Here is a 27,735-nt window from a genome sequence, read left to right as displayed (position 1 = left end):
TAATAAATTAACCTCTGTCAGCTGTGAGAATGACTGATAAATTAACCTCTGTCAGCTGTCAGGATGACTTTAATAAATTAACCTCTGTCAGCTGTCAGGATGACTGATAAATTAACCTCTGTCAGCTGTCAGGATGACTTTAATAAATTAACCTCTGTCAGCTGTCAGGATGACTTTAATAAATTAACCTCTGTCAGCTGTCAGGATGACTTTAATAAATTAACCTCTGTCAGCTGTCAGGATGACTTTAATAAATTAACCTCTGTCAGCTGTCTGGGTGACTTTAATAAATTAACCTCTGTCAGCTGTCTGGGTGACTTTAATAAATTAACCTCTGTCAGCTGTCAGGATGACTTTAATAAATTAACCTCTGTCAGCTGTCTGGGTGACTTTAATAAATTAACCTCTGCCAGCTGTCAGGATGACTGATAAATTAACCTCTGTCAGCTGTCAGGATGACTTTAATAAATTAACCTCTGTCAGCTGTGAGAATGACTGATAAATTAACCTCTGTCAGCTGTCAGGATGACTTTAATAAATTAACCTCTGTCAGCTGTCAGGATGACTTTAATAAATTAACCTCTGTCAGCTGTCAGGGTGACTTTAATAAATTAACCTCTGTCAGCTGTGAGGATGACTGATAAATTAACCTCTGTCAGCTGTCAGGATGACTTTAATAAATTAACCTCTGTCAGCTGTCAGGATGACTTTAATAAATTAACCTCTGCCAGCTGTCAGGATGACTGATAAATTAACCTCTGTCAGCTGTCAGGATGACTGATAAATTAACCTCTGTCAGCTGTCAGGATGACTTTAATAAATTAACCTCTGTCAGCTGTGAGGATGACTGATAAATTAACCTCTGTCAGCTGTCAGGATGACTTTAATAAATTAACCTCTGTCAGCTGTCAGGATGACTTTAATAAATTAACCTCTGTCAGCTGTCAGGATGACTGATAAATTAACCTCTGTCAGCTGTCAGGATGACTTTAATAAATTAACCTCTGTCAGCTGTCAGGATGACTGATAAATTAACCTCTGTCAGCTGTCAGGATGACTGATAAATTAACCTCTGTCAGCTGTCAGGGTGACTTTAATAAATTAACCTCTGTCAGCTGTCAGGATGACTTTAATAAATTAACCTCTGTCAGCTGTGAGGATGACTTTATTAAATTAACCTCTGTCAGCTGTGAGGATGACTGATAAATTAACCTCTGTCAGCTGTCAGGGTGACTTTAATAAATTAACCTCTGTCAGCTGTGAGGATGACTTTATTAAATTAACCTCTGTCAGCTGTCAGGATGACTTTAATAAATTAACCTCTGTCAGCTGTCAGGATGACTTTAATAAATTAACCTCTGTCAGCTGTCAGGATGACTGATAAATTAACCTCTGTCAGCTGTGAGGATGACTTTAATAAATTAACCTCTGTCAGCTGTCAGGATGACTTTAATAAATTAACCTCTGTCAGCTGTGAGGATGACTGATAAATTAACCTCTGTCAGCTGTCAGGATGACTTTAATAAATTAACCTCTGTCAGCTGTCAGGATGACTGATAAATTAACCTCTGTCAGCTGTCAGGATGACTTTAATAAATTAACCTCTGTCAGCTGTCAGGATGACTTTAATAAATTAACCTCTGTCAGCTGTCAGGATGACTTTAATAAATTAACCTCTGTCAGCTGTCAGGATGACTGATAAATTAACCTCTGTCAGCTGTCAGGGTGACTTTAATAAATTAACCTCTGTCAGCTGTCAGGATGACTTTAATAAATTAACCTCTGTCAGCTGTGAGGATGACTGATAAATTAACCTCTGTCAGCTGTCAGGATGACTTTAATAAATTAACCTCTGTCAGCTGTCAGGATGACTTTAATAAATTAACCTCTGTCAGCTGTGAGGATGACTGATAAATTAACCTCTGTCAGCTGTCAGGATGACTTTAATAAATTAACCTCTGTCAGCTGTGAGGGTGACTGATAAATTAACCTCTGTCAGCTGTCAGGGTGACTTTAATAAATTAACCTCTGTCAGCTGTCAGGGTGACTTTAATAAATTAACCTCTGTCAGCTGTCAGGGTGACTTTAATAAATTAACCTCTGTCAGCTGTCAGGATGACTGATAAATTAACCTCTGTCAGCTGTCAGGGTGACTTTAATAAATTAACCTCTGTCAGCTGTCAGGATGACTTTAATAAATTAACCTCTGTCAGCTGTGAGGATGACTGATAAATTAACCTCTGTCAGCTGTCAGGATGACTTTAATAAATTAACCTCTGTCAGCTGTCAGGATGACTTTAATAAATTAACCTCTGTCAGCTGTCAGGATGACTGATAAATTAACCTCTGTCAGCTGTCAGGATGACTGATAAATTAACCTCTGTCAGCTGTGAGGATGACTTTAATAAATTAACCTCTGTCAGCTGTGAGGATGACTTTAATAAATTAACCTCTGTCAGCTGTCAGGATGACTGATAAATTAACCTCTGTCAGCTGTGAGGATGACTTTAATAAATTAACCTCTGTCAGCTGTCAGGATGACTTTAATAAATTAACCTCTGTCAGCTGTCAGGATGACTTTAATAAATTAACCTCTGTCAGCTGTGAGGATGACTTTAATAAATTAACCTCTGTCAGCTGTCAGGATGACTTTAATAAATTAACCTCTGTCAGCTGTCAGGATGACTTTAATAAATTAACCTCTGTCAGCTGTGAGGATGACTTTAATAAATTAACCTCTGTCAGCTGTCAGGATGACTTTAATAAATTAACCTCTGTCAGCTGTCAGGATGACTGATAAATTAACCTCTGTCAGCTGTCAGGATGACTTTAATAAATTAACCTCTGTCAGCTGTGAGGATGACTGATAAATTAACCTCTGTCAGCTGTCAGGATGACTTTAATAAATTAACCTCTGTCAGCTGTGAGGGTGACTGATAAATTAACCTCTGTCAGCTGTCAGGGTGACTTTAATAAATTAACCTCTGTCAGCTGTCAGGGTGACTTTAATAAATTAACCTCTGTCAGCTGTCAGGATGACTTTAATAAATTAACCTCTGTCAGCTGTCAGGATGACTTTAATAAATTAACCTCTGTCAGCTGTCAGGATGACTGATAAATTAACCTCTGTCAGCTGTCAGGGTGACTTTAATAAATTAACCTCTGTCAGCTGTGAGGATGACTGATAAATTAACCTCTGTCAGCTGTCAGGATGACTTTAATAAATTAACCTCTGTCAGCTGTCAGGATGACTTTAATAAATTAACCTCTGTCAGCTGTCAGGATGACTGATAAATTAACCTCTGTCAGCTGTCAGGATGACTGATAAATTAACCTCTGTCAGCTGTCAGGATGACTTTAATAAATTAACCTCTGTCAGCTGTCAGGATGACTTTAATAAATTAACCTCTGTCAGCTGTCAGGATGACTTTAATAAATGAACCTCTGTCAGCTGTCAGGATGACTTTAATAAATGAACCTCTGTCAGCTGTCAGGATGACTTTAATAAATGAACCTCTGTCAGCTGTCAGGATGACTTTAATAAATTAACCTCTGTCAGCTGTCAGGGTGACTTTAATAAATTAACCTCTGTCAGCTGTCTGGGTGACTTTAATAAATTAACCTCTGTCAGCTGTCAGGATGACTTTAATAAATTAACCTCTGTCAGCTGTCAGGATGACTTTAATAAATTAACCTCTGTCAGCTGTCAGGATGACTTTAATAAATTAACCTCTGTCAGCTGTCAGGATGACTTTAATAAATTAACCTCTGTCAGCTGTCAGGATGACTTTAATAAATTAACCTCTGTCAGCTGTCAGGATGACTTTAATAAATTAACCTCTGTCAGCTGTCAGGATGACTTTAATAAATTAACCTCTGTCAGCTGTCAGGATGACTGATAAATTAACCTCTGTCAGCTGTCAGGATGACTTTAATAAATTAACCTCTGTCAGCTGTGAGGATGACTGATAAATTAACCTCTGTCAGCTGTCAGGATGACTTTAATAAATTAACCTCTGTCAGCTGTCAGGATGACTTTAATAAATTAACCTCTGTCAGCTGTCAGGATGACTTTAATAAATTAACCTCTGTCAGCTGTGAGGATGACTTTAATAAATGAACCTCTGTCAGCTGTCTGGGTGACTTTAATAAATTAACCTCTGTCAGCTGTCAGGATGACTTTAATAAATGAACCTCTGTCAGCTGTCAGGATGACTTTAATAAATTAACCTCTGTCAGCTGTCAGGGTGACTTTAATAAATTAACCTCTGTCAGCTGTCAGGATGACTTTAATAAATTAACCTCTGTCAGCTGTCAGGATGACTTTAATAAATGAACCTCTGTCAGCTGTCAGGATGACTTTAATAAATGAACCTCTGTCAGCTGTCAGGATGACTTTAATAAATTAACCTCTGTCAGCTGTCAGGATGACTTTAATAAATTAACCTCTGTCAGCTGTCAGGATGACTTTAATAAATTAACCTCTGTCAGCTGTCAGGATGACTTTAATAAATTAACCTCTGTCAGCTGTCAGGATGACTGATAAATTAACCTCTGTCAGCTGTGAGGATGACTTTAATAAATTAACCTCTGTCAGCTGTCAGGATGACTTTAATAAATTAACCTCTGTCAGCTGTCAGGATGACTTTAATAAATTAACCTCTGTCAGCTGTCAGGATGACTGATAAATTAACCTCTGTCAGCTGTCAGGGTGACTTTAATAAATTAACCTCTGTCAGCTGTCTGGGTGACTTTAATAAATTAACCTCTGTCAGCTGTCTGGGTGACTTTAATAAATTAACCTCTGTCAGCTGTCAGGATGACTTTAATAAATTAACCTCTGTCAGCTGTGAGGATGACTGATAAATTAACCTCTGTCAGCTGTCAGGATGACTTTAATAAATTAACCTCTGTCAGCTGTCAGGATGACTTTAATAAATTAACCTCTGTCAGCTGTGAGGATGACTGATAAATTAACCTCTGTCAGCTGTCAGGATGACTTTAATAAATTAACCTCTGTCAGCTGTGAGGGTGACTGATAAATTAACCTCTGTCAGCTGTCAGGGTGACTTTAATAAATTAACCTCTGTCAGCTGTCAGGATGACTGATAAATTAACCTCTGTCAGCTGTGAGGATGACTTTAATAAATTAACCTCTGTCAGCTGTCAGGATGACTTTAATAAATTAACCTCTGTCAGCTGTGAGGATGACTGATAAATTAACCTCTGTCAGCTGTCAGGATGACTTTAATAAATTAACCTCTGTCAGCTGTGAGGGTGACTGATAAATTAACCTCTGTCAGCTGTCAGGGTGACTTTAATAAATTAACCTCTGTCAGCTGTCAGGGTGACTTTAATAAATTAACCTCTGTCAGCTGTCAGGGTGACTTTAATAAATTAACCTCTGTCAGCTGTCAGGATGACTTTAATAAATTAACCTCTGTCAGCTGTCAGGATGACTTTAATAAATTAACCTCTGTCAGCTGTCAGGATGACTGATAAATTAACCTCTGTCAGCTGTCAGGGTGACTTTAATAAATTAACCTCTGTCAGCTGTGAGGATGACTGATAAATTAACCTCTGTCAGCTGTCAGGATGACTTTAATAAATTAACCTCTGTCAGCTGTCAGGATGACTTTAATAAATTAACCTCTGTCAGCTGTCAGGATGACTGATAAATTAACCTCTGTCAGCTGTCAGGATGACTGATAAATTAACCTCTGTCAGCTGTCAGGATGACTTTAATAAATTAACCTCTGTCAGCTGTCAGGATGACTTTAATAAATTAACCTCTGTCAGCTGTCAGGATGACTTTAATAAATGAACCTCTGTCAGCTGTCAGGATGACTTTAATAAATGAACCTCTGTCAGCTGTCAGGATGACTTTAATAAATTAACCTCTGTCAGCTGTCAGGGTGACTTTAATAAATTAACCTCTGTCAGCTGTCTGGGTGACTTTAATAAATTAACCTCTGTCAGCTGTCAGGATGACTTTAATAAATTAACCTCTGTCAGCTGTCAGGATGACTTTAATAAATTAACCTCTGTCAGCTGTCAGGATGACTTTAATAAATTAACCTCTGTCAGCTGTCAGGATGACTTTAATAAATTAACCTCTGTCAGCTGTCAGGATGACTTTAATAAATTAACCTCTGTCAGCTGTCAGGATGACTTTAATAAATTAACCTCTGTCAGCTGTCAGGATGACTTTAATAAATTAACCTCTGTCAGCTGTCAGGATGACTTTAATAAATTAACCTCTGTCAGCTGTCAGGATGACTGATAAATTAACCTCTGTCAGCTGTCAGGATGACTTTAATAAATTAACCTCTGTCAGCTGTGAGGATGACTGATAAATTAACCTCTGTCAGCTGTCAGGATGACTTTAATAAATTAACCTCTGTCAGCTGTCAGGATGACTTTAATAAATTAACCTCTGTCAGCTGTCAGGATGACTTTAATAAATTAACCTCTGTCAGCTGTCAGGATGACTTTAATAAATTAACCTCTGTCAGCTGTCAGGATGACTGATAAATTAACCTCTGTCAGCTGTCAGGATGACTGATAAATTAACCTCTGTCAGCTGTCAGGATGACTGATAAATTAACCTCTGTCAGCTGTCAGGATGACTGATAAATTAACCTCTGTCAGCTGTCAGGATGACTGATAAATTAACCTCTGTCAGCTGTCTGGGTGACTTTAATAAATTAACCTCTGTCAGCTGTCAGGATGACTTTAATAAATGAACCTCTGTCAGCTGTCAGGATGACTTTAATAAATTAACCTCTGTCAGCTGTCAGGGTGACTTTAATAAATTAACCTCTGTCAGCTGTCAGGATGACTTTAATAAATTAACCTCTGTCAGCTGTCAGGATGACTTTAATAAATGAACCTCTGTCAGCTGTCAGGATGACTTTAATAAATGAACCTCTGTCAGCTGTCAGGATGACTTTAATAAATTAACCTCTGTCAGCTGTCAGGATGACTTTAATAAATGAACCTCTGTCAGCTGTCAGGATGACTTTAATAAATGAACCTCTGTCAGCTGTCAGGATGACTTTAATAAATGAACCTCTGTCAGCTGTCAGGATGACTTTAATAAATGAACCTCTGTCAGCTGTCAGGATGACTTTAATAAATTAACCTCTGTCAGCTGTCAGGATGACTGATAAATTAACCTCTGTCAGCTGTCAGGATGACTGATAAATTAACCTCTGTCAGCTGTCAGGATGACTGATAAATTAACCTCTGTCAGCTGTCAGGATGACTGATAAATTAACCTCTGTCAGCTGTCAGGATGACTTTAATAAATTAACCTCTGTCTGCTGTGAGGATGACTTTAATAAATTAACTTCTGTCAGCTGTGAATATGTCCCTGAACTGATAAATTAACCTCTGTCAGCTGATAACCCCTTCCCTTCCCTCTCTCCCTGGTGGGGATTGGATCGCCAGTAAGATCCTCTCTGATTGGTGTAGGTTGGTGAATCTGTGTTCTCATCTGAATGGAACAAGCCTGTGTGTGTCAGGGGACAGGCTGAGAGAGGTTAGGGGGAGGGACTGGTTAAGCTGAGTGAGCAGTGGGAATACTTTAAATTGACTCCCACACATGAATAATGCATTAAATAGCCCCTCCCCTCATTGGGATCAACTGGAGGAAATTGGGGCTTGGGCCAATCAGATTACGTCCCTGCCGGGTTTGCTCAGTGTGTGTGTGTATAGTAACCAGGAGAGAGAGAGCGGGCAAGTCCAGACAAATAGCAGCAGCTCAGAGCCTGTAGGGTAGCCTTTCTGTCGACTATCCCTCCCTCCGTCTCTCTATCGCTGCTCATTCTGTCTTTGTCTCAGGGTGTGTTCTGGGAGCTGTCATTACCAAAGAGATGGCTGGGTGACATTGCTACAGCTCTACTTGTGTATTTACTAATGGTTGTTTCGTCTCCCCTGAGAGGATTTACACAGGGGCATGTAACTCCCCCAGGTTCCTTTGTCTGTGTGTGGGGTGTCTGAGGGTGTGTGTGGCTTCAAGGATCTAGCAGCCATGAATTCCTGTTGGAAGATGAAGGTATGGCTGACTCTTTCTCGTACTTGTTGTTGATACTGACTATCAGGTGTGTGTGTGTGTGTGTGTGTGTGTGTGTGTTCAGCCTTGTATCTTCCTCCGTAGTGGTCATTGTACAGAGCCAGGAAACCACATCTACACAGTAGACCCAACACTCTTCCTGTGATCAGATTATTTCAGTGATGCTGGATACAACATATCCTGCCTTCTTCTGGTAGGAGGTTTGGGGAATACAGTGAGGGGTCGTACAGGAAGATTATTTAGAGTGCTCTATACTCTCGGCCTTCTGTCTTCTTGCTGAGGAATATGGTGACTTCATCTCAGATACATACAGTATTCTACACAATCGTAATAATGTAAGCTTTTCACTGATAGGTATTTATACACAGGCAAAGCAGGTTTTGTGTGTGTGTGTGTGTGTGTGTGTGTGTGTGTGTGTGTGTGTGTGTGTGTGTGTGTGTGTGTGTGTGTGTGTTTGTTAGCGCAGTAAGAGAAACCACCAACCTGTGTGTGTGAGAGAGACAGTGAGGCAGTAAAAGCCTCAGTGGTTGTTATAGTGAGGCCTGCTGTCTCCGTGGTGACTGGAGCTCCTCTAAAGAAGCAGCTAGATAACAGTCTCTACTGGCAACGTGTGTGTCCATCACTTCTGTCTCTGCATGGAGAGTTCACCCCCTTCTTGATGCCCCCTTCTTTGTGTGTGTGCTTGGGGGAAACACATGTGTGGGGGGAGGTGTGTGTGTGTGTGCTTGGGGGAAACACATGTGTGGGGGGAGGTGTGTGTGTGTCAGGTGCATGTCAGGGGAGCATCTGCCACTAACATAGAATGAAAGGATGACCCAATTTCACACCTCGCTCTCTCTCTTCTCCTCTCTCTCTTCTCCTCTCGCTCTTTTTATCTCGCTTTCTTCTCTTTCTCTCCGACAGCAGTAAACCCAAACAACAGATCAGACACATTGATGGGCCAGACATAGCCACGGGGCGATGTTTTGGGGGTGGGGGTGCTGACAATTGTTTGTTGACGGAGGTGGGGGGGGATTTATCAGTGCTCTCCTCCAAATCCACAGAGTAGCAGATCACATCATTGACTGCTGCACCAAACGACAGAGATGTGTGTCAATCCCTAAACAGGAGGGATGGAGGGAGGGAATGGAAGGATAAAGATTAGTAGTCACGTGTCGGGACGGGAGCTTAAAGAGTGTCTGAACGCACTGATTCCTGCATGTGTTTCTCTGTTGCTCATTAAGAAAAATGACATTTCAGTCTTGGGGATGTGGTGTGATGTTTGTGCCCCATGATACACCATAGGAACAAAGCCAGTTTCACTTCTTCAAGATAGTCAGAATGAATCTAAAATAATTAAAGAAACCTGTAAATCATTTTGACGTTTTATGCTGAGGTTTTAATCACACATTTGACATCTAGCTAAGGTGTTCAGTGCAATAGGATTGGATACAGTGCCCTCACCGCAGCTGTGTATCCCATGTTAGTGGGCAAGTGAGCATTGTCGAAGTCACAACCCAACCCTCAAATAAGTCATGACTCAGTTTTAGAGGAGACTGACTTCATGACAAATGATCCTATTTCCACTTTCTGACTAATATTGATGCCACATAGAAAACAGCTTATCAGAAAGGTTGTTTATTGCCTTCCATTGTGCTTTAAAATCTGTTAGGGATGGAGTGGGCAGGACAGGGAATTGAATGGGTGAGTTTTGGAGTCCTCCTAGCCCTCTTAGATGGGACTCATCCCTGTTCCTGGTTGGGAAGGAAGCATCCTGATTGTGCAGGACAATATTCACCTAGTTTCCAGACTCCGTCCTGTTTCGTTAGTGTTTGACTATTAGCAGCTCTGCACTCTGCTCTGCTGTGGTCTCTGCTGTTCTGACCTCTGCTTTCTGTGTGTGTGTGTGTGTGTGTGTGTGTGTGTGTGTGTGTGTGTGTGTGTGTGTGTGTGTGTGTGTGTGGTTGTTGTTAGGGTTACATCACAGAGGAGCTGAAGGCCGAGCCAGTCAACACAGTTAATTATGGTGCACTGATTATCTGTGGCTACATGTTCTGCTCGGCTTCCCAAATGGCAGCCTATTCCCTTTATAGTGCACTACTTTCAGATAGGGAAACCGATAGGGCTGTGGTCAGAAGAGGTGCACTGTAGGGAATAGGCTGCCATTTGGGGGACACTACTGGACTCACACAGAAATAAACCCTCAAGTGATTCAGAGGAAAGCAAACCAAGTTGTACTTGTGCTTAATGAGGAAATGTGCCTCAAGCTCCAACTGACACACGCATCCTTATCTGGGTCTCAAAACAAGGACTTTTCACACACTCGAATACTGATCACTTTCTCCATTGTTTTCTCATCATCTCTCTCTTTCTCATTCTCTCTGTCATTATGTCTCTCTCTGTTTCTCCCGTCTTTCTCTCTCTCTCCCTCTTTTACATAATGCAATGAGAAAAGCCCATGCCATTGCCTCTTACTAGTCCAGGCAGTCCTGTATCAGTGTTGTTAGCTCTGTTCAGACAGTCCTGTATCAGTGTTGTTAGCTCTGTTCAGACAGTCCTGTATCAGTGTTGTTAGCTCTGTTCAGACAGTCCTGTATCAGTGTTGTTAGCTCTGTTCAGACAGCCCTGTATCAGTGTTGTTAGCTCTGTTCAGGCAGTCCTGTATCAGTGTTGTTAGCTCTGTTCAGACAGTCCTGTATCAGTGTTGTTAGCTCTGTTCAGACAGTCCTGTATCAGTGTGTGTTGTTAGCTCTGTTCAGACAGTCCTGTATCAGTGTTAGCTCTGTTCAGACAGCCCTGTATCAGTGTTGTTAGCTCTGTTCAGACAGCCCTGTATCAGTGTTGTTAGCTCTGTTCAGACAGCCCTGTATCAGTGTTGTTAGCTCTGTTCAGACAGTCCTGTATCAGTGTTGTTAGCTCTGTTCAGACAGTCCTGTATCAGTGTTGTTAGCTCTGTTCAGACAGCCCTGTATCAGTGTTGTTAGCTCTGTTCAGACAGTCCTGTATCAGTGTTGTTAGCTCTGTTCAGACAGCCCTGTATCAGTGTTGTTCGCTCTGTTCAGACAGCCCTGTATCAGTGTTGTTAGCTCTGTTCAGACAGTCCTGTATCAGTGTTAGCTCTGTTCAGACAGCCCTGTATCAGTGTTAGCTCTGTTCAGACAGCCCTGTATCAGTGTTGTTAGCTCTGTTCAGACAGTCCTGTATCAGTGTTGTTAGCTCTGTTCAGACAGTCCTGTATCAGTGTTGTTAGCTCTGTTCAGACAGTCCTGTATCAGTGTTGTTAGCTCTGTTCAGACAGCCCTGTATCAGTGTTGTTAGCTCTGTTCAGACAGTCCTGTATCAGTGTTGTTAGCTCTGTTCAGACAGTCCTGTATCAGTGTTGTTAGCTCTGTTCAGACAGCCCTGTATCAGTGTTGTTAGCTCTGTTCAGACAGCCCTGTATCAGTGTTGTTAGCTCTGTTCAGACAGTCCTGTATCAGTGTTGTTAGCTCTGTTCAGACAGCCCTGCATCAGTGTTGTTAGCTCTGTTCAGACAGTCCTGTATCAGTGTTGTTAGCTCTGTTCAGACAGTCCTGTATCAGTGTTGTTAGCTCTGTTCAGACAGTCCTGTATCAGTGTTGTTAGCTCTGTTCAGACAGCCCTGTATCAGTGTTGTTAGCTCTGTTCAGACAGCTCTGTATCAGTGTTGTTAGCTCTGTTCAGGCAGCCCTGTATCAGTGTTGTTAGCTCTGTTCAGGCAGCCCTGTATCAGTGTTGTTAGCTCTGTTCAGACAGTCCTGTATCAGTGTTGTTAGCTCTGTTCAGACAGTCCTGTATCAGTGTTGTTAGCTCTGTTCAGACAGTCCTGTATCAGTGTTGTTAGCTCTGTTCAGACAGTCCTGTATCAGTGTTGTTAGCTCTGTTCAGACAGCCCCGTATCAGTGTTGTTAGCTCTGTTCAGACAGTCCTGTATCAGTGTGTGTTGTTAGCTCTGTTCAGACAGTCCTGTATCAGTGTTAGCTCTGTTCAGACAGCCCTGTATCAGTGTTGTTAGCTCTGTTCAGACAGCCCTGTATCAGTGTTGTTAGCTCTGTTCAGACAGCCCTGTATCAGTGTTGTTAGCTCTGTTCAGACAGTCCTGTATCAGTGTTGTTAGCTCTGTTCAGACAGTCCTGTATCAGTGTTGTTAGCTCTGTTCAGACAGCCCTGTATCAGTGTTGTTAGCTCTGTTCAGACAGCCCTGTATCAGTGTTATTAGCTCTGTTCAGACAGCCCTGTATCAGTGTTGTTAGCTCTGTTCAGACAGCCCTGTATCAGTGTTGTTAGCTCTGTTCAGACAGCCCTGTATCAGTGTTGTTAGCTCTGTTCAGACAGCCCTGTATCAGTGTTGTTAGCTCTGTTCAGACAGCCCTGTATCAGTGTCAGAGCAGCAGACACACTAGACTAGAACATACTAGTCTCCCATATCCTGTTCCTGTTCTGACACACTGATGTAATTACGAGAGATGAGGAGGGATGGAAGGAAGGCAGATAGAGGGGGGGGGTAGGCAGGATGAGATGCAGTTGAGAGATGATGTGGGGGAGGAAGAGAGGGGGAGGAGGGATCAGAGGAAGATTGAGAGGGAGAAGAGGAGAGGAAAAGAGGAATGAGAGGGGGGAGGAAGATGAGAGTGGGTGGGAGGTGAAAGAGGGAGGAAGAGGGGAGGTAAACCATATTCTCAACTTCCTGCTGTTGTGAAGTTTTTCACACGCACACTCACTCACTCACAGGCTGTTTCCTGCTTTTAGCTGCAGGCCTACTTATGAGCTATCTCTGTGGAACTGTGGTTTTAACACACACATATGTGATGTCTCTAGATGTCTCTAACACACACACAGACACACAGACACACACACACACACACACACACACACACACACACACACACACACACACACACACACACACACAGTCTCTTTCCTCTGTCAGACCTAATTTACAAGCTAACTGTGGGACTGTGTTTTTGCTGAGCTAATGCTAAGGATTGCTGCTGTCTCATGTAGTGGAAACAGCGTACTGTCACTACAGTTTTACTAAAGGTCTAGGATCAGCTTACCCTCAACAAAATTCTACCATTAGGGAGGAAAACACAAAACAGATCTTAGATCAGTGTCTATGGGCGGTGTCTGTATCCCACTTCCATTGTCTTATAGCCCTGTACTGCCCATTCTGCTCCTCAGACAGGGTCAACCACTAGAACCAGAGACATGTAGGACATGTGTGTATATCTGTATGGCTAGAACTGGAGTCCTGTGTTGCAGTGGTTCACAGTAACCTCTGGTGATTATTGTTACTGTGCATAGTTTACATTCTAACATTCCCATCTGGTCCGCATCCTTGTTAGCTGACCACACACAGTGTGTGTGTGCGTGTGTGTGTGTGCATGCCTCGTGCGTGTGAGCGCGTGTGTGTGTGTGTGCGTGTGTGTGTGTGTGTGTGTGTGTGTGAGAGCATATGCACGTATGTGTGTGTGCTTGCCTTGTGTGTGTGTGTGTGTGTGTGTGTGTGTGTGTGTGTGTGTTCAGCCTTGTATCTTCCTCCGTAGTGGTCATTGTACAGAGCCAGGAAACCACATCTACACAGTAGACCCAACACTCTTCCTGTGATCAGATTATTTCAGTGATGCTGGATACAACATATCCTGCCTTCTTCTGGTAGGAGGTTTGGGGAATACAGTGAGGGGTCGTACAGGAAGATTATTTAGAGTGCTCTATACTCTCGGCCTTCTGTCTTCTTGCTGAGGAATATGGTGACTTCATCTCAGATACATACAGTATTCTACACAATCGTAATAATGTAAGCTTTTCACTGATAGGTATTTATACACAGGCAAAGCAGGTTTTGTGTGTGTGTGTGTGTGTGTGTGTGTGTGTGTGTGTGTGTGTGTGTGTGTGTTTGAGACCAGGCTTCAGGATGTGCTGTCATTGAACCAGTGGAGATAAGGCAAACATTTCCAGTGGGTTTTTCATGTTTTTTTATACCCAGAATCGTCTGAGATCAGTATCACTGTCTTCCTCTCAGAAGTGTCTTATCTCATGTCCTAACGATATGATCCAATACCAGTAACCTTTAATATACACAGTTATATGTGTGCTGCAGAATATATATGAGAAGGGTTGTTGGCTATCGGACTAAAACATTGTCCTTTTCTAGTTTTAATAAAAACGGTGGTCGTACTGTGACTGTAATCATCTGTTTCATAAATGGCCATTAGTTTCAATAAGTTGACACAAAGTGACAGTCATTGATATGTATTATTATAATATATGACAGCTTTTGTATCGCACTATCTGGCATATTCTACTGGTTAAACTGTAGTATTATCCTGAGGCACAGTAGCTGCGGGTCAGTGGATGCGCATTGACCATTCAAATCAAACTGTTACCCAGGGATTGGGGTGAATAAATCTCTCCTTTCAACCAATAAGGATCCAAACAGCCTATTTTAGAATAGCAGTAGTACTCCAGTCATAACAATGTGTGTTGAGAGAGTTCTGGCAATGGTGAATGTCTGTATCTGCACAGGTTGATGAGCAGACGGCCATTCACAGACACACTATGCTCTGTGCAGGTCTGTGGCCTCCAGGTGTGTCCTCTTCTATGGAGAGCTCTAAGGACAGGATTCACATCACACAGATTTCCCCATTATCCTCATCATTGTGTGTGTGTGTGTGTGTCTATTCAGACCATTAGTTCTGATGATTTAATTCTGTTTCCACCTTTCTCCTCATTATCACTGACTCTGATAGTGATCTCTCTCGCTCTCTATCTCCATCTCCCTCCCAGTCTGTCTGTCTTATCTGATAGTAGATAATTAAGAGCGAGAGAGAAGAAAAAAAACCCGGCCTCACCCTACTAGAATCTGAAGTCAAATGTCTACTGTTTTCTGATGATCTGGTGCTTCTGTCCCCAACCAAGGAGGGCCTACAGCAGCACCTATATCTTCTGCATAGATTCTGTCAGACCTGGGCCCTGACAGACCTGGGCCCTGACAGACCTGGGCCCTGACAGAGCTGGGCCCTGACAGACCTGGGCCCTGACAGACCTGGGCCCTGACAGACCTGGGCCCTGACAGACCTGGGCCCTGACAGACCTGGGCCCTGACAGTAAATATCATTAAGACCAAATTAATGTTCTTCCAAAAAAGTTCCAGTTGCCAGGGCCACGAATACAAATTCTAGTTGGACACCGTTGCCCTAGAGCACACAAAAAACGATACATACCGCGGCCTAAACATCAGCGCCACAGTAACTTCCACGAAGCTGTGAACGGGCTGAGAGACAAGGCAAGAAGGGCCTTCTATGCCATCAAAAAGAACATCAATTTGACATATCAATTAGGATCTGGCTAAAAATACTTGAATCAGTTATAGAACCCATTGCCCTTTATGGGTGTGAGGTCTGGGGTTAGCTCACCAACTTAGAATTCACAAAATGGGAAAAACACCAAATTGAGACTCTGCATGCAGAATTCTGCAATAATATCCCTGTGTACAACGTAAAACACCAAATAATGCATGCAGAGCAGAATTAGGCCGATACCCGCTAATTATCAAAATCCAGAAAAGAGCCGTTAAATTCTACAACCACCTGAAAGGAAGTCTACAGACTCAGTGAACATAGCCTTGCTATTGAGAAAGGCTGCCGTAGGCAGACCTGGCTCTCAAGAGGATACGGGCTATGTGCACACTGCCCACAAAACCTCCTGCCAAATGTATGACCCTATTAGAGACACATATTTCCCTCAGATTACATAGATCCACAAAGAAGTTGTATTTATTTATTTTCCATTTTGTACTTTAACTATTTGCACATAATATGACATGTGTAATGTCTTTATTCTTTTGGAACGTTTGTGAGTGTAATGTTTACTTTTCATTTTTGTTAATTATCTAGTTCACTTGCTTTGGCAATGTTAACATATGTTTCCCATGCCCAATAAAGCCCTCAAATTGAGTGATAGAGAATTCTGCACATGCCCAGACTCCTTCTGGGCTGTTATAACATTTATATCTTCCTGTCTTATGAACATGTCATTAGAAGCATTTGGCCACACTGTGATATGAAGCTACGGGAGCCAGGAGGGAAGCCAGGAGGGAAGCCAGGAGGGGAGTCAGGAGGGGAGGCAGGAGGGGAGTCAGGAGGGGAGCCAGGAGGGGAGCCAGGAGGGGAGTCAGGAGGGGAGCCAGGAGGAGAGCCAGGAGGGTAGTCAGGAGGGGAGCCAGGAGGAGAGCCCTCCGCCAACACATTTCACCCTTAATGATCAAGCATTTAACGGCATATCAAGCAAAGCTAAAGAAACTTCTGCTCCTTGACACTCAGTGTAAAGGGTTATTTATTGAAGTTTTGGATCGCTGCGGTAGTTAGCAATTACGTGCTAATTATAGTTAGCTGCCAGACGCTAATGAGGCTAGCTTCGCTATGTTGTGGAGAATAGCTGATGTCACTGGTGTTGTTTTAAATCTGTGCGTGGTGACGTTGTACTGGGTTGGTTGTAGGCTGTATGCAGAAATAGAAGATGCATCACAAATAGAAATACATTGAAAAGAACTGACATCCCCATTATATTTCTATGGTTTTAATTTAACCGTCTGGTTCAGGGAAAGAAGATGATATAGTTGATACTGTTCTACTTTTGAGGAATAAAAACTTCTGACAGGCCTGACTCTCTTTCTCTACAGGATGTCTCTTCTTTCCATCAATCAATCTCACTCACTCACTCACTGTATGTTCCATCTCTGTCCTTACCTTGGAAATATTACTGGACCTGCTGTTTGGAGGTGAACTTAGGAAGATTAGAATTTCACAAGATAACTCTGTTCTGAAAAGATGTAACATTGTAAAAGTCCTCAGACAGAGGGAAGGTCCAGCCCAGACAGAGGCCCTGAAGCTCTGAGGCCCGTGAACCACCAAGATAAAATGTCTCCTCTTCTCTGTCCTATCTTCCTGATCCTCCCTTTATCCCCCTAATACTGGCCTGGATCATCACAGCCAGGGGTTGTTACTAGGGGAGAACAACTTCCTCCTCACGTTGAAGCCCTGAAGCTCAAGGCTGACTGGGGTCCTGCAGGCTGTGGTTTTCAGGAAGCAGGATTCCCACCCATTATAGTGAATGGTAACATTCGTGTAAATATATATATATATATTTTTTATGACAATCATGGTACCAATAATTGCTTCTAATACACCTGATTTATACCAGATTTATGTCTTCTTTAAAAATAAATCTCACAAGGGAGTTATACATTATAATGTAGTTGCTACAGTAGCCTGCAGAACCCTAGTCGACCTTCAACTTGAGATACTCAATGAGAGGAGGCAGAAATGAGCTTGCCTGCTACGTCACCTCCTGGAGGAGCTCAAACTACACATGTTATGTCTTGAGAATCCGCTCCATGAGACACCATCTTGGCTAAAACCGACTTCTTGAGCTTCAAATGCACTATTGAGTCGTCACATAAGAATGAGTGGTGTGACGTCATCGATGTCCATTTATATACAGTCGATGGTTGTTACCCAGTCCACGAATGTAGGGAGAGAGAGAGACGTCTGAAATTTGACTTTCTCTCACAGAATAATGAATGACTCAAGGCTAAATCCTTAGACTACTGTCACTGAGACAATGGGACTGTTTGTGAGTTAGTGTGTGAGAGAGGGAAACTGAGACAGAGGGAAAGGCAGAGAAGGATGAAGAGAGAAACAGAGACAGGGAAAAGTCAATTAGTTCCTTGCCAGGACTAAATGCTTCTCTCTTTTCTCACTAATCTGAGTATGGAGAGTTCAGCACTTTGCTCTTCCTTCCTCTCATTTATCCATCCATCTCTCCTCCTCTCCTCTTCCTATTCTAATCAACCCTGTCCTATTCAATTGGAGGCTGTGGTATTAGTGGCCTTATTTCCCTCCGTTCTCATGGAAACCTTGTCCTTGAGTTCATCATCATTACTCCATCGCAGAAGAGAGTGATTACATCAGCTCTTCATAAAGAACAAACACATTTAACATTTTCACCAACCAGGGGACAATGATAATTTGTTCCCCATTTTCTCTTTCTCTTTCTCTCTCTCTTTCCTTCTATATCTTACTCTTTCTCCCTCTCTTTACATCTTTCCTTCTATCTTTCTTTCCTTCCATACCGTCGCTCTCTCTCCCTCTCTCTATGCCCGTTGCTCTGTGTCTCACTAGAAGTATGACCCTGTATGTTTCAGCTCTTCATAAAGAACACATCTAACATTTCACCAACCATTATGGCCAAATATAGATAGATAAACACACAGTTTATCAGGTGTGTGTGTGATCACTTCACAGTATTAAGATCATAAAGAGATCATATCATCTTCTCAGAAATTGGGTGGGTGAGTTTTTATTTTGTAGGGTGTGTGTGTGTGTGTGTGTGTGTGTGTGTGCGCGGGCGGGCCTCTTCTGACTTCCACTGAACTTGTTGCGAAAGCATCAGTATGGTAATGTATAAACAGATAGAGAGCGAGATTACATCTTGTAATAATCAAGATGTCATTTAAAAAAAAAAATGTATTTCCCCTTTATTTAACCAGGGAGGCCAGTTGAGAACACCTTTATTTAACCAGGTAGGCCAGTTGAGAACAAGTTCTCATTTACAACTGCAACCTGGCCAAGATAAAGCAAAGCAGTGTGAAAAAACCACATGGGATAAACAAACATACAGTCAATAACATAATAGAAGATCTGTATACAGTGTGTGCAAATGAAGTAAGGAGGTAAGACAATAAATAGGCCATAGGGTCAAAGTAATTACAATTTAGTAAATTAACACTGGAGTGATAGATGTGCATATGAGGATGTGCAAGTAGAAATACTGGTGTGCAAAAGAGCAGAAAAAAAACAAAAATAAATATGGGGATGAGGTAGGTAGTTGGTTAGGTGGGCTATTTACAGATGGGCAGTGTACAGCTGCAGCGATCGGTAAGCTGCTCTGACAGCCATTGCTTGAAGTTAGTGAGGGAGATATAAGTCTCCAACTTCAGTGATTTTTATATTTCGTTCCAGTCATTGGCAGCAAAGAACTGGAAGGAAAGGGGATGACCAGTGAAATATACCTGCTGGAGTGTTTGCTACAGGTGGGTGTTGCTATGGTGACCAGTGAGCTGAGATAAGGCGGAGCTTTACATAGCAAAGACTTATATATGACCTGGAGCCAGTGGGTTTGGCGACGAATATGTAGCGAGGACCAGCCAACGAGAGCATACAGGTCGCAATGGTGGGTAGTATATGGGGCTTTGGTGACAAAACGGATGGCACTGTGATAGACTGCATCCGATTTGCTAAGTAGAGTGTTGGAGACTATTTTGTAAATTACATCGCCGAAGTCAAGGATCAGTAGGATATGTCAGTTTTACAAAGGTATGTTTGGCAGCATGAGTGAAGGAGGCTTTGTTGCAAGATAGGAAGCCGATTCTAGATTTAATTTTGGATTGGATATGCTTAATATGAGCCTGGAAGGAGAATTTACAGTCTAGCCAGACACCTAGGTATTTGTAGTTGTCCACATATTCTAAGTCAAAACCGTCCAGAGTAGTGATGCTAGGCGGGCGGGGGGATGCGGGCAGCAATCGGTTGAAGAGCATGCGTTTAGTTTTACTAGCAATTAAGAGCAGTTGGAGGAGGAGTGTTGTATGGCATTGAAGCTTGTTTGGAGATTTGTTGACAGTGTCCAAAGAAGGGCCAAATGTATACAGAATGGTGTCGCCTGCTTAGAGGTGAACCAAAGAATCACTTGCAGCAAGAGCGACATCATTGATATATACAGAGAAAAGAGTCGGTCCGAGAATTGAAACCTGTGGCACCCCCATAGAGACACTGAACTCTATCTGAGAAGTAGTTAGTGAACCAGGCGCGGCAGTCATTAGAGAAACCAAGGCTGTTGATTCTGCCGATAAGAATATGGTGATTGACAGAGTCGAAAGCCTTGGCAAGGTCGATGAAGGCGGCTGCATAGTACTGTTTTTTTATCGATGGTGGTTATGATATCGTTTAGGACCTTGAGTGTTGCTGAGGTGCACCCGTGACCAGCTCGGAAACCGGATTGCATAGTGGAGAAGGTACGGTGGGATTCGAGATGGTCGGTGATCTGTTTGTTCACTTGGCTTTCAAAGACTTTAGAAAGACAGGGCAGGATGGATATAGGTCTGTAACAGTTTGGGTCTAGAGGCAGGGTAGGATAGATATAGGTCTATAACAGTTTGGGTCTAGAGTATAACCCCCTTTGAAGAGGGGGATGACTGCAGCCTCTTTCCAATCTTTAGGAATCTCAGACGATAAAAAAGAGAGGTTGAACAGACTAGTAATAGGGGTTGCGACAATGGCGGCGGATCATTTTAGGAAGAGAGGGTCCAGATTGTCTAGCCCAGATGATTTGTAGGGATCTAGATTCTGCAGCTCTTTCAGGACATCAGCTGTCTGGATTTGGGTGAAGGAGAAGCAGGGGGGGGCTTGGGCCAGTTGCTGCGGGGGGTCCAGAGCTGTTGATCGAGGTTGGGGTAGCCAGGTGGAAAGCTTGACCAGCCATAGAGAAATGCTTATTGAAATTCTCAATTATCGTGGATTTTTCGGTGATGACAGTGTTTCCTAGCCTCAGTGCAGTGGGCAGCTGAGAGGAGGTGCTCTTATTCTCCATGGACTTTACAGTGTCCCAAAACTTTTTGGAATTAGTGCTGCAGGATGCAAATTTCTGTTTGAAAAAGCTAGCCTTTTTTCCTAACTGACTGTGTATATTGGTTCCTGACTTTCCTGAAAAGTTGCATATCGCAACTAAAGGCTATATTCGAAGCTAGTGCAGTGAGCCACAAAATGTTTTTGTGCTGGTCAAGGGCAGTCAAGTCTGGAGTGAACCAAGGGCTATATCTGTTCTTAGTTTTACATTTTTTGAAAGGAGCATGCTTATTTAAGATGGTGAGGAAGGCACTTTTGAAGAACAACCAGGCATCCTCTACTGACGGGATGAGGTCAATATCCTTCCAGGATACCCGGGCCAGGTCGATTAGAAAGGCTTGCTCACAGAAGTGTTTTAGGGAGTGTTTGACAGTGATGATGGGTGGTCGTTTGACAGCAGACCCATAACGGACGCAGGCAATGAGGCAGTGATCACGGAGATCCTGGTTGAAAACAGCAGAAGTGTATTTAGAGGGATTTGGGGTTGTACCTGGTAGGTTCCTTGATCATTTGTGTGAGATTGAGGGCAGCTATCTTAGATTGTAGGACAGCCGGGGTGTTAAGCATATCCAAGTTTTGGTCACCTAACAGTACGAACTCTGACTATAGATGGGGGGCAATCAATTCACATATGGTGTACAGGGCACAGCCGAGGGAGGTCTATAACAAGCGGCAACGGTGAGAGACGTATTTCTGGAAAGGTGGATTTTTAAAAGTAGAAGCTCGTACTGTTTGGGCACAGACCTGGATAGTATGACAGAACTCTCCGGGCTCTCTCTGCAGTAGATTGCAACTCCGCCCACTTTGGCAGTTCTATCTTGTCGACAATGTTGTAGTTGGGGATGGACATTTCAGAATTTTTCGTGGCCTTCCTAAGCCAGGATTCAGACACGGCTAGGACATCAGGGATGGCGGAGTTTGCTAAAGCAGTGAATAAAGCAAACTTAGGGAGGAGACTTCTGATGTTAACATGCATGAACCCAAGGCTTTTCCGGTTATAGAAGTCAACAAATGAGAGCGCCTTGGGACACACAGGGCCTGGGTTAACCTCTACATCACCAGAGGAAAAGAGGGGTAGGATAAGGGTACGGCTAAAGGCTATAAGAACTGGTCGTCTAGTGCATTGGGGACAGAGAGTGAAAGGAGCAGACTTCTGGGCGTGGTAGGATAGATTCAGGTCATAATGCACAGACAAGGGCATGGTAAGGTGCGAGTACAGTGGAGGTAAACCTAGGCATTGAGTGACGATGAGAGAGGCTTCATCTCTGGAAACGCCAGTTAAGCTAGGTGCGGTCTCCGCATGTGTGGGGGGTGGGGCAATGGAGCTAACAGAGGCATGTAGAGCGGGACTAGGGGCTCCACAGTAAAACAAAACAATGAGAGCTACCCTAAACAACAGTAATAATCAAGATATAATAATCATTACGAGACATTTTATCATGTGTAATCACTGTCAAATTGACAACAGAAATTCTCAGCTCCGGGAAGAAGGTATTTTGTCATTTGTATGTAATTTGAATGTACTAAGTCTTTCTGGTCCTCTCTTTCAGAATGAGAAGCCCCTCGGTCATTCTGCCAGCAGGTCCAGCAATATTTCCAAGGTAAGGACAGAGATGCAACATACAGTATGAGAGAGAGAGATTGACGGACAGAATAGACATCCTATAGAGAAAGAGAGTCAGACCTGGCCTTCCAGGGGTCCTAACCTGCCAGTCACTCCCATAGTCAGAGGTACAGCTCTCGGATCAGTTCTTATTGAGAGAGACTGTCTCACCTCTTCCCAACTGACACTCAGGGGTGCAACTCAGTAGTCTACCTTGACTTCTTCTCCTTGTCTCTTCTTTGTTCCATCTGATCTATAAAAAAAACAGTTTCATCTCATATGGAAGTGCTGCAGCACTGGCGGTTCCTCAATCCTCATATTGGAACAGTACTAGTCTCTCTATCTCTCTCTCTCTCTCCACCATCCCTCTCCCCCTCCCTCCTCTCTGCCGGGCCAGATCGGTTGTGTTCTCCTGTGAGCCTCTTAGTGGGATAAAGCTTTACATGTGCTAATAGTCAGGGTCACCTCGTCGCCATGGCAACGCTCCAGCTGCCATGTTTGAGCCGGGCGGCATGAGTCGGCAGGATGTCATTCCACTCCGGTAACCAGAAAGCAGAAGCAGCCTTTCAAGGGTTAAAGTGATTCAACACCACCATGTTTCAACGCTCAGCATGAGTCAGCATGATTTCATTTAATTCTGGTAACAATCCTTTTTTGTTCGGATTCATGGCTTATAGATCAATATTAAAGGATGACTTTCAAAATACAAAGTTATATATCTTCAAAACATGATTGCTGACTTGCAAAACATGTTGGGACTATATCAACAATGGATTAATGGAACAAATTCAAAAATATACACTATATATACAAAGTATGTGAACATCCCTTCTAATTAGTGGGTGCATAAAATTGAGCACACAGCCATACAATCTCCATAGAGAAACATTGGCAGTAGAATGGTCTTAATGAAGAGCTCAGTGACATTTAACATGGCACCGTCTATGCTAGAGCTGCCCCGGTCAACTGTAAGTGCTGGAAACGCCTAGGAGCAACAATGGCTCAGCCGCGAAGTGGTAGGCCACACAAGCTCACAGAATGGGACCGCCGAGTGCTGAAGCGCATAGCCCGTAGAAATCGTCCTCTATTGCAAAACTCACTACCGAGTTCCAAACTACCTCTGGAAGCAAAGTCAGCACAATAACTGTTCGTCAGGAGCTTCATGAAATGGGTTTCCATGGCCGAGCAGCCGCACACAAGCCTGAGATCACCGTGCACAATGCCAAGCGTTGGCTGGAGTGGTGTAAAGCTCACCGCCATTTGACTCTGGAGCAGTGGAAATGCGTTCTCTGGAGTGATGAATTACGCTTCACCATCTGGCAGTTCGACGGACAAATCTGGGTTTGGCAGATGCCAGGACAACGCTACCTGGCCGAATGCATAGTGCCCTCTGTAAAGTTTGGTGGAGAAGGAATAATGGTCTGGGGCTGTAATTTATGGTTTGGGCTAGGCCCCTTAGTTTCAGTGAAGGGAAATCTTAACGCTACAGTATAAATGACATTCTAGATGATTCTGTGTTTCCAAATTTGTGGCAACAGTTTGGGGAAGGCCCTTTCCTGTTTCAGCATGACAATGCCCATGTGCACAAAGCGAGGTCCATACAGAAATAGTTTGTTGAGATTGGTGTAGAATAACTTGACTGGCCTGCTCAGAGCCCTGACCTCAACCCCATCGAACACCTTTGGAATGAATTGGAACGTCAACTGCGAGCCAGCCCTAATCGCCCAACATCAGTGCCCGACCTCACTAATGCTCTTGTGGTTGAATGGAAGCAAGTCCCCGCAGCAATGTTCCAACATCTAGTGGAAAGCCTTCCCAGAAGAGTGGAGGCTGTTATAGCAGCAAAGGGGGGGAGCAACTCCATATTAATGGCTGTGATTTTGGAAAGAGATGTTTGACGACAGGTGTCCACATACTTTTGGTCATGTTTTGTAGGTTTTGGGTGGAATTTTCCTTTAATAATATCTTTATAAAGTGAATTATCTCCATACGAGTCACTTTCAGACCCAGTGAAAATGAGTAATGATAAAAGATCCAATCCACAATTCATCTGAATAGAATAGAGAATATGAACATGAATAGAGAGAAGAAATTGTTGGATAATATCTTCCCTTTTGTTGTTGCTTAAAGTAATATCCAGACAGACAAGTTTAGTCACACAATGACTTGCCTGACAGAGCACTCAGGTGTGTATGAGCAGGCAGGCAGCTCTTAGTATTCACTGTCTCTGCATCTGTGCCTTTGTGCCAGTGTGTGTTAGGGTTGAATGGCGGGAACTCGGTTACTGAGATTTACTGCCCAAACCCACTCCCTTTTCCCTGGATAAATAACTGCCAGAAACCGGTAAATTATTATAAATTATTTACATGAACAGCATGGCGTGAAATGGAACTGTTAAATTATATGCAACGTCTATATCTGGCTTGTCTCCGGCCTCTGCATGGAGAATCAACACTTAGGGTGGGGACAGACAGCTCATCTCAGTATGGAGTTCACAGTGCATGTAGATCTATCACCTCATCATGGTAACTGGAGTTCACAGTGCATGTAGATCTATCATCTCATCATGGTAACTGGAGTTCACAGTGCATGTAGATCTATCATCTCATCATGGTAACTGGAGTTCACAGTGCATGTAGATCTATCACCTCATCATGGTAACTGGAGTTCACAGTGCATGTAGATCTATCACCTCATCATGGTAACTGGAGTTCACAGTGCATGTAGATCTATCATCTCATCATGGTAACTGGAGTTCACAGTGCATGTAGAGCTATCATCTCATCATGGTAACTGGAGTTCACAGTGCATGTAGATCTATCATCTCATCATGGTAACTGGAGTTCACAGTGCATGTAGATCTATCATCTCATCATGGTAACTGGAGTTCACAGTGCATGTAGATCTATCATCTCATCATGGTACCTGGAGTTCACAGTGCATGTAGATCTATCATCTCATCATGGTAACTGGAGTTCACAGTGCATGTAGATCTATCATCTCATCATGGTAACTGGAGTTCACAGTGCATGTAGATCTATCATCTCATCTCAGTATGGAGTTCACAGTGCATGTAGATCTATCATCTCATCATGGTAACTGGAGTTCACAGTGCATGTAGATCTATCATCTCATCATGGTAACTGGAGTTCACAGTGCATGTAGATCTATCATCTCATCATGGTAACTGTTTTTCTTGTGACAGGTAGACATACATTTGCTGCAGCATAGCCTATACTACGGTGATATAAAACTGAATGCACGTCTAATTGACCCATATCCATCTGGCTTTCATGGGTCACCTTGTTTTTTTAATTGTAAAGATTATTATTTTTCTAATTGCAGCCTGAGTTTCAAAACAGCCTATCACTCGAATATCGTTGCTATAAATCAATGCATGTGCGAGCACTCTCTCACAGTCTCTCTTTCCATCAACTCCATTCAAATTACATCCAAAAATAGATAATCCCATTCTAGATTGATATATAGCCCTATATATACAGTAGGTGTCCTAGCCAACCTCTTTCAGGTAATATATTCAATGCAGTATTAGCCTTATATTTATCTAATTAATGATGGGTTAAGCGATGGCGATAGGCTATAGCAGTTATTTATTCAGACCCATAACCAATCAATCTTCGTGAAGAGAAGTGAAAGCCTTCTGAATCTAATCCTAGTCCTATATTATTGAAGGATGTCATTAGAACGATGAAGATAAAGACAACAAAACATATTTAATTGAACTGTTGAAAGCGAGGAGGAATGAAGCAACAATAGAGAGACAAAGAGGAGGTAGGCTAAGCTTTTTTGGGCTTGGGTTCATTGAATGTCATTAATGTAGGGCACTTTAATGTATTTAATGTATGGCTCAGATTGCATCAGGTTAGAATTTTCATTCTGATCAAAATTGTAATCAAATCCAGACATATTCATATGCTTTATAATGCTTTTGATTGACACTTCTGGTTTTGGTGAGAAATACTGGGTTACTCGGGGGAAAAGTGATGTATTCTTGGGATTCAACTTTTTTTTTTAAATACTGGAAAAATATTCAACCTTTGTGTGTGGCTGTGTGCGTGTTTTTGTGTATGCAGTAGTGATGTAAAAAATAAACAAATAATCATGTTTAAACTGCCATTTAAAAAAAATGTGGTTTTCCATTAAAACAATAAGAAAAATTCACTAAATTCCACGTAAATTCACAATGTATTGTATTTCACCACATTCTCATTTAACATCTTAAAGTATTGCTATACAGCCGTAATAGTGGAGAGTTTGACTCCTTGCACGTCGGCTCCCGATGTCCCATTTGTGAGTGTCAAGATTCGATTCCACTAGGAATCGACTCCTAAGATTCAGTATTTTTGGAACGGAGGAGACTGATTAGTTGCTGTACTTACGAGAACACAAACACTTGTATCCTTCATAACGAGCTAGCGAGGGACGGAGAGAGAGGGGAGGTGCACAGTATAGGCTGGTCGGACACCAGGGACAATCAGAACCATGCACTCGGCCTATCTACCAGTATAGGCAGGTCGACCACCAGACAGTCAGTCAGAACCATGCACTAGGCCTATCTACCAGTATAGGCAGGTCGACCACCAGACAGTCAGTCAGAACCATGCACTAGGCCTATCTACCAGTATAGGCAGGTCGACCACCAGACAGTCAGAACCATGCACTAGGCCTATCTACCAGTATAGGCAGGTCGACCACCAGACAGTCAGTCAGAACCGTGCACTAGGCCTATCTACCAGTATAGGCAGGTCGACCACCAGACAGTCAGTCAGAACCGTGCACTAGGCCTATCTACCAGTATAGGCAGGTCGACCACCAGACAGTCAGAACCATGCACTAGGCCTATCAAACGGCAATCAAAAGCTGTTTCTCGCGATGCTGTATCATGCAATTTCTTGGTCTACAATGTCTCGCAACTTCAGTAAAGTATTCATCAATGAATAGGCTAGAATATTCTACACGACACACACTCGCATCATTACGGAGAGAAAGAGTAGACGAGCCAGCATGGGGGAGGGAGAGAGAGGAGGGGGCAGGCAGAAAGAACCGTCTGTGCGCATATGTCTTGGTAATCTGTAACGTTATCTTGCAATGTCTTGTCTTGTATTCCTCGCAAATTCACCAAGATAGCCTCTCTGGTTTTTATTTAAATTACACAACTTTCCCCAGGCCATACACAGAAAATACTATGTTTTGTGATAACTGTGATTTTAATCTTGTAGAAAAAAAAAACTTTTTTTTTGGTAAGGAATTTTTCGTAGAGAACTGCACTTCCCGATTTGGCCTTGTTTTTCATCAATGCTCGTTATTGAGAAATGCTACTGGACATGACTGAAGGCAAACGAGTTGTCTTCGGG

At 42.8% G+C, this 27,735-nt stretch overlaps 1 protein-coding gene across 2 annotated transcripts in view; it reads left to right on the top strand.

Annotated features, from left to right (window-relative positions):
* The window catches only part of LOC115134963 (E3 ubiquitin-protein ligase MARCHF8-like), a 204,461-nt gene that overhangs the window by 96,800 nt on the left and 79,926 nt on the right, over positions 1 to 27,735 (top strand). For both annotated transcript variants that reach the window (XM_029669086.2, XM_029669084.2), the window contains exon 3: positions 22,308 to 22,358. In XM_029669086.2, the coding sequence (XP_029524946.1) occupies positions 22,308 to 22,358 (51 nt within the window). The remainder of the gene's footprint in view (positions 1 to 22,307; positions 22,359 to 27,735) is intronic.

Source organism: Oncorhynchus nerka, linkage group LG10 (genome assembly GCF_034236695.1).
Source record: "Oncorhynchus nerka isolate Pitt River linkage group LG10, Oner_Uvic_2.0, whole genome shotgun sequence".
Taxonomy (NCBI): Eukaryota; Metazoa; Chordata; class Actinopteri; order Salmoniformes; family Salmonidae; genus Oncorhynchus; species Oncorhynchus nerka.
Note: the sequence above shows the minus strand (reverse complement) of the source record. Positions and strands in the feature narration are given on the sequence as shown.